This window comes from Camelina sativa, chromosome 9, assembly GCF_000633955.1.
Source record: "Camelina sativa cultivar DH55 chromosome 9, Cs, whole genome shotgun sequence".
Classification (NCBI taxonomy): Eukaryota; Viridiplantae; Streptophyta; class Magnoliopsida; order Brassicales; family Brassicaceae; genus Camelina; species Camelina sativa.
Window position 1 is genome coordinate 12447873 of NC_025693.1, and position 8302 is coordinate 12456174.

Sequence of the window (8302 nt, forward strand, 5' to 3'; positions counted from 1 at the left end):
TATTTAAGAGTGTAAGGACCACCATCAAGTGAACGATCGAAATGGCTGTGAACCTTATGCTTCCCTTTACCACTTTGATCAACAAGGGAAAGCTCAAAAAGCGCTCTAACTTCAGTACCTTCACTAGCGAGAACGATGAACACAGAGACGTAAGAAGAGCTGTCCTCTTGGTTCTTACCATCTGGGTAGACAAAGATAGTCCATTGATAACCTCCGACGGAGAAGTTATCGCTTGCTATGTGTTTCCCTACTCCAATCCCTTTGGCTAAACTGTATCCTTGGATCACGAATTGGTGCGATCCGTTCACGGTTTGTGTCACCGATCTCGAGCTCGTTGGTGATTCGATTCGATCTGGGTTCGTGTTGGGGCTTGATGATGATCGGCTGGGTCTGGTCATTGGTGGCCCGTGATTTTTGGACTCAGATGGAGAAGATTCTCATGGAGATTTCATAGAGTTTTCTTTCCCAATTTGGGGAAATTTGTGCAAAATTCAAAACCGTCGTTGGAAGAGGAAGAATGATGATGAGTCGGTCTGAGAAGGGTATAATGGTCATTGTATAATAGAAAGACCCGACGAGGCAAGGCAATAATAAGGTTAGGGGGGTTGCTGAGTCTACTAAATAAACCTGGTTATGATTATACCTAGTCCGACTAGGAGAGTTACCCGCACGCTTGTGCGGCCAGGAACTAAATAAAAAAAAATTAATTTAATTCTTTAAAATGTTCAATCAAAATTTAATTTAATTATATTTTAAAAACCTGATTAATTTTTTTTAATTTTTATAGTAGTTCGTATGTTCAGACATAAATTATTTTTTTGTAAGTTTCGTATTAAATTTTTTTTTTCATTTTAAAAATAATAAAATGAATAGTTAATAAAATGTTTATAGTATTACTCTACATATGCATAATATAAATTGAAAATTTAAAGTCCATTTTTAAGTTTAATTGAAATTTTAAAATCAGTTTAAGCCCAAATTGACCATAACAAAGTTTTAAATGAGCCAAATACAATTGTTACAGTCAATTTTAATTACTTTGATATAATAATTTGGGACAATATAATATGTAATTTTTTAAGACCACTAAAATAATATTTTAATCAACCCATAAATATATATTCGTTTAGACCATTGTATTTGGTACTACAAACATTCAAAATTATACTAAAGTTTGCATATACAAAAAGTTCATTAAGCTACCGTATCTTCATTTCTGAGTCCATTCTTTATGACTGAGTCTCCGAGCTCTCACTTTGATGCTCCATTACATGGTTTATGTAATAACGTCTAGCAAACTCAGACCTGTAAATATATTAAGTGTATGAAACAAAATTATTTTAACATCATACATAATCATATATAAAGTGTATAAAGTTATTTTTACATAATCAAATCTTACCAGTCCTTCGAACTGTGGTTTATAAAGATCTTCGAAGAGGCCAATGTGTTTTCGATACATGGTGCATCTATAAACATTTGCAGAGTGAATATATTAGTTACCTTATGATGATTATATCAGAACTATTTTATGTTACATACCTTCATATTCTCCGACCTTCACAAACCGCATTACACAAAACTCAGGTTCGGATTTGTATATGAGATGACACCTGTTTGATTGCCATTTAGACATGAATTCAGAAGCGTAGTTATCTTTGACACGACACTTCACAGTTTCATTCCTACATGTTTATCAAATTTAAAAAAAAATCTTAACAGAGATAATCTTAAAACGTAACTGTCCTAAAGGTAGAGTAAATGTCTTTTACCTGCAATTCAACAACGTGAAAACAACTTCATTACTTTTAATGGCACTCTCAGGTCTTCTTTTATCTTCCACATCTACTATACACCCACATACATCTAATTTGGGGGAAAAGATAGAATTTAGTTTTCCAAAGTGTTGCAAAGTTACAAAGTTAGGACACAAAGTTATAAAGATTACAACATTAATTCACAAGGGAGGGGCCAATACACAAAGTTACAACAAATCCTATAAAGATTCTAGATTCCCGAACACAAAGTTACAATTAACTATACTCACGGATTGTACCATATCAATATTAAATTAATTAACAAAACACTTACCAAAAGAGATGGGATGATTTATTCTTCCACGATATATATCATCCAAATCCTCGAATCAAAAGTAATTCTTTGGACTCAATTGTTGGACCATCGTCATAGTGGTATCGTCCGTGAATTTAATTTGATAAGGATGATGAGTATTCCTCTCATTCAGGGTTGGATTGATTACTTTGAAAGTTCTAATATCATATCAGTCACCATCGTCGATATATTTTCGGAGTTTAGCGAGTGTATTTGGTAAAAAAGTAGCTTCAATTGTGTTACCCTTCACAGTTTAATAAAAATTGTGTAAGAAGTCATATATATATAAGAACTGTTAAAAATTGAAATTTAAGTAAGAATGATGTTAATTAACGACGTTAACCTCTACATCCATAAGAAGCAGTTCTTTTTTGTAAAGAACTCGCTGATACTCCAAGAATGTAAGACCTTGGCGTGTATACGCCAATTAGTTCTTCCGGGAAGAAGATCATCAATTTTATCGAATCTCATGATTTTCTCAAATTAGGGTTTTTCCTGTTTCTTCTCTGTTATCGAAAACGAAAAGTGGATTCCGGATTTGTAAGAATACAAATAGTCACGATTAAACGTTGCGTCTTAATCGTTTTAGTATCTCACCTTTTGTTTGACTATTAAATAATTTTAATATTTATTATTATCTATATATAATAGCAAACTCACTTTTGAGGGTCAAGTTTAATCTAACGGGTGAGATTGTTTCTACTATCTCATCTAACAGTCTAGAATTATTGATGATCCCAACAGTTGCAAGTTTTTTTCAATAATCGTGTACCCCATCTTTTAATTTTTACAATTTTTTATTTCACAGCTCTTTATTTTCACATATCTTTGTTTTAATATATATACAGATTTTTATGAACTCTGAAAAAAGTTTTTGTTCTTTGAGTATTATATTATTAATGATGTCACTTTTTGTTAATGATCTCAAAAGTTGTAAAGTTTTGATCCAATATTTGTGTTTCTTCGTCGCACCCCCAATTTTCCATGTTGGCACCCGTTAGTTTTCATACCTTTTTGTTTTGCACCTTTTTTGTTTATATAAAATTGCAATGTTTTGATCCAATAATAAACCTACTTTTGGGGGTCAACTTTAATCTAATGGATGAGATTGTTTCTAATATCTCATCTAACGGTTTTGAATAATTAATGATCCTAACAGTTGCAAGTCTTTTTACCAATAATCGTATTTCTTCGTCGTACCCTCATTTCACACATCTTCGTTTTCATACCTTTTTGTATATATATATATATATATATATATATATATATATATTATACACATATTTTTTTGAACTTTGAAAAGATTTTTTGTTCTTTGAGTATTATATTATTAATGATCTCACCCTTTGTTAATGAACTCAAAAGTTGCAAAGTTTCGATCCAACAATTGTGTTTTTTCGTCGTTCCCCCAACTTTCCATGTTAGCACTTGTTAGTTTTCGCACCTTTTTGTTTCACACATTTTTGTTTCACACCTCTTTGTTTTGACACTTTTTGTTTATATTTATATACAAATTTTTATGGACTTTGAAAAGAGTTTTTGTTCTTTGAGTATTAATAATGATCTCACCATTTGTTAATGATCTCAAAATTTGCAAAGTTTCGATCCAACAATTGTGTTTCTTTGTTGCACCCCCAGCTTTCCATGTTGGCAACCGTTAGTTTTCACACATTTTTGTTTTACACCTTTTTGTTTATATAAAGTTGCAATGTTTTGATCCAATAACTGTGTTTCTTTGTCGTACCCCTAGCTTTCAATGTTTGCACTTGTAAGTTTTTGCATTCTTTTGTTTCACACCTTTTTGTTTCACACCTCTTTCTTTTTATATATATACAAATTTTTATGNTGAATAATTAATGATCCTAACAGTTGCAAGTCTTTTTACCAATAATCGTATTTCTTCGTCGTACCCTCATTTCACACATCTTCGTTTTCATACCTTTTTGTATATATATATATATATATATATATATATATATATATTATACACATATTTTTTTGAACTTTGAAAAGATTTTTTGTTCTTTGAGTATTATATTATTAATGATCTCACCCTTTGTTAATGAACTCAAAAGTTGCAAAGTTTCGATCCAACAATTGTGTTTTTTCGTCGTTCCCCCAACTTTCCATGTTAGCACTTGTTAGTTTTCGCACCTTTTTGTTTCACACATTTTTGTTTCACACCTCTTTGTTTTGACACTTTTTGTTTATATTTATATACAGATTTTTATGGACTTTGAAAAGAGTTTTTGTTCTTTGAGTATTAATAATGATCTCACCATTTGTTAATGATCTCAAAATTTGCAAAGTTTCGATCCAACAATTGTGTTTCTTTGTTGCACCCCCAGCTTTCCATGTTGGCAACCGTTAGTTTTCACACATTTTTGTTTTACACCTTTTTGTTTATATAAAGTTGCAATGTTTTGATCCAATAACTGTGTTTCTTTGTCGTACCCCTAGCTTTCAATGTTTGCACTTGTAAGTTTTTGCATTCTTTTGTTTCACACCTTTTTGTTTCACACCTCTTTCTTTTTATATATATACAAATTTTTATGGACTTCGAAAATATTTTGTTCTTTGAGTATTATTAATGTTCTCATCCTTTGTTGATGATCTCAAAATTTGCAAAATTTCGATCCAACAATTGTGTTTCTTCGTTGCACCCCCACTTTTCCATGTTGGCACCCGTTAGTTTTCATATCTTTTTGTTTTACACCTTTTGGTTTATATAAAGTTGCAATGTTTTAATCCAACAATTATGTTTCTTCGTCGTACCCCTAACTTTCAATGTTTGCACTTGTTAATTTTTGCACCTTTTTGTTTCAAACCTCTTTGTTTTCACACTTTTTGTTTTTATTTATATACAGATTTGTAAGAACTTTGAAAAGAGTTTTTTTTTTCTTTGAGTATTATTAATGATCTCACCCTTTGTTACTGATCTAAAAAATTCAAAGTTTCGATATAACAATTGTGTTTCTTCGTTGCACACCCAGCTTTCCATGTTGGGACACATTAGTTTTCACACCTTTCGTTTTACACCTCTTTGTTTATAAAAAGTTATAATGTTTTGATCCAACAATTGTGTTTCTACGTCGTACCCTTACCTTTCAATGTTTGTATTTGTTAGTTTTCGCACTTGTTAGTATTCACATCTTTTTGTTTCACACCTTTTTGTTTCACACCTCTTTGTTTTCACACTTTTTGTTTTTATATATATACAGAATTTTATGGACTTTGAAAGAAAAAAATTTGTTCTTTGAGTATTATTAATGATATCACCCTTTGTTAATGATCTCAAAATTTGCAAAGTTTCGATCCAAAAATTATGTTTCTTTGTCGCACCCCCAGCTTTCAATGTTGGCACCCATTAGTTTTTCCAAATTTTTGTTTTACACCTCTTTTTTATAACTTTGTTTACATAAAGTTGCAATGTTTTGATTCAAAAATTGGGTTTCTTTTCGTACACCTAGCTTTCAATATTTGTACTTCTTAGTTTTCACACATTTTTGTTTCACACTTCTTTGTTTTTACACCTTTTTGTTTTTATGTATATACAAATTTTTATGGAATTTGAAAAGAGTTTTTATTCTTTGAGTATTATTAATGATCTCACCCTTTGTTAATGATCTCAAAAATTGCAAAGTTTCGATCCAACAATTGTGTTTCTTCGTTGCACCCCAACTTTTCATGTTGGCACCCGTTAGGTTTCATACCTTTTTGTTTTACACCTTTTTGTTTATATAATGTTGCAAAGTTTTAATCCAACAAATATGGTCTTCTTCGTCGTATCCCTAGCTTTCAATCTTTGCACTTGTTAGTTTTCGCATCTTTTTGTTTTACACCTTTTTGTTTATATAATGTTGCAAAGTTTTAATCCAACAAATATGGTCTTCTTCGTCGTATCCCTAGCTTTCAATCTTTGCACTTGTTAGTTTTCGCATCTTTTTGTTTTACACCTTTTTGTTTATATAATGTTGCAAAGTTTTAATCCAACAAATATGGTCTTCTTCGTCGTATCCCTAGCTTTCAATCTTTGCACTTGTTAGTTTTCGCATCTTTTTGTTTTACACCTTTTTGTTTATATAATGTTGCAAAGTTTTAATCCAACAAATATGGTCTTCTTCGTCGTATCCCTAGCTTTCAATCTTTGCACTTGTTAGTTTTCGCATCTTTTTGTTTTACACCTTTTTGTTTATATAATGTTGCAAAGTTTTAATCCAACAAATATGGTCTTCTTCGTCGTATCCCTAGCTTTCAATCTTTGCACTTGTTAGTTTTCGCATCTTTTTGTTTTACACCTTTTTGTTTATATAATGTTGCAAAGTTTTAATCCAACAAATATGGTCTTCTTCGTCGTATCCCTAGCTTTCAATCTTTGCACTTGTTAGTTTTCGCATCTTTTTGTTTTACACCTTTTTGTTTATATAATGTTGCAAAGTTTTAATCCAACAAATATGGTCTTCTTCGTCGTATCCCTAGCTTTCAATCTTTGCACTTGTTAGTTTTCGCATCTTTTTGTTTTACACCTTTTTGTTTATATAATGTTGCAAAGTTTTAATCCAACAAATATGGTCTTCTTCGTCGTATCCCTAGCTTTCAATCTTTGCACTTGTTAGTTTTCGCATCTTTTTGTTTTACACCTTTTTGTTTATATAATGTTGCAAAGTTTTAATCCAACAAATATGGTCTTCTTCGTCGTATCCCTAGCTTTCAATCTTTGCACTTGTTAGTTTTCGCATCTTTTTGTTTTACACCTTTTTGTTTATATAATGTTGCAAAGTTTTAATCCAACAAATATGGTCTTCTTCGTCGTATCCCTAGCTTTCAATCTTTGCACTTGTTAGTTTTCGCATCTTTTTGTTTTACACCTTTTTGTTTATATAATGTTGCAAAGTTTTAATCCAACAAATATGGTCTTCTTCGTCGTATCCCTAGCTTTCAATCTTTGCACTTGTTAGTTTTCGCATCTTTTTGTTTTACACCTTTTTGTTTATATAATGTTGCAAAGTTTTAATCCAACAAATATGGTCTTCTTCGTCGTATCCCTAGCTTTCAATCTTTGCACTTGTTAGTTTTCGCATCTTTTTGTTTTACACCTTTTTGTTTATATAATGTTGCAAAGTTTTAATCCAACAAATATGGTCTTCTTCGTCGTATCCCTAGCTTTCAATCTTTGCACTTGTTAGTTTTCGCATCTTTTTGTTTTACACCTTTTTGTTTATATAATGTTGCAAAGTTTTAATCCAACAAATATGGTCTTCTTCGTCGTATCCCTAGCTTTCAATCTTTGCACTTGTTAGTTTTCGCATCTTTTTGTTTTACACCTTTTTGTTTATATAATGTTGCAAAGTTTTAATCCAACAAATATGGTCTTCTTCGTCGTATCCCTAGCTTTCAATCTTTGCACTTGTTAGTTTTCGCATCTTTTTGTTTTACACCTTTTTGTTTTTATGTATATACAAATTTTTATGGAATTTGAAAAGAGTTTTTATTCTTTGAGTATTATTAATGATCTCACCCTTTGTTAATGATCTCAAAAATTGCAAAGTTTCGATCCAACAATTGTGTTTCTTCGTTGCACCCCAACTTTTCATGTTGGCACCCGTTAGGTTTCATACCTTTTTGTTTTACACCTTTTTGTTTATATAATGTTGCAAAGTTTTAATCCAACAAATATGGTCTTCTTCGTCGTATCCCTAGCTTTCAATCTTTGCACTTGTTAGTTTTCGCATCTTTTTGTTTTACACCTCTTTGTTTCCACAACTTTTTGTTTTTATATATATACAGATTTTTATGGACTTTGAAAAGAGTTTTTGTTCTTAGAGTATTTTTTCACACCTCCAAGTTTTAAAAATTATGAGTGTTATTTTCTTTTAATTTATCAATCAACATGATTCACTCATCTTTATTAAAATTTGGATTGTTTTATTTATTGATTCATTCATCTAACTTTTGTTTGGTATCATTTTCCATTTATTCATGCATCAATCATCTCTTCCAATTATTAATCTAGGTAATTGATTATTATTTCGAATTTTTCATAGATTTATATGTTTATATATTATAGCAAACTCACTTTTAGGTGTCAATTTAAATATAAGGGATAAATTGTTTTTATTATCTCATCTAACTGTTTAGATTTATTAATGATCTTAAAAGTTGCAATATTTTGATCCAACAATTGTGTTTT

The 8302-nt window shown here is 30.7% G+C and overlaps 1 protein-coding gene across 1 annotated transcript in view; it reads right to left on the minus strand.

Annotated features, from left to right (window-relative positions):
- Positions 1 to 603, minus strand: part of LOC104710876 (BTB/POZ and MATH domain-containing protein 6-like) — a 5874-nt gene extending 5271 nt beyond the window's left edge. Inside the window, exon 1 of the mRNA XM_010427533.2 lies at positions 278 to 603. Coding sequence (XP_010425835.1) covers positions 278 to 398 — 121 coding nt within the window. The 5' untranslated portion in view covers positions 399 to 603. The remainder of the gene's footprint in view (positions 1 to 277) is intronic.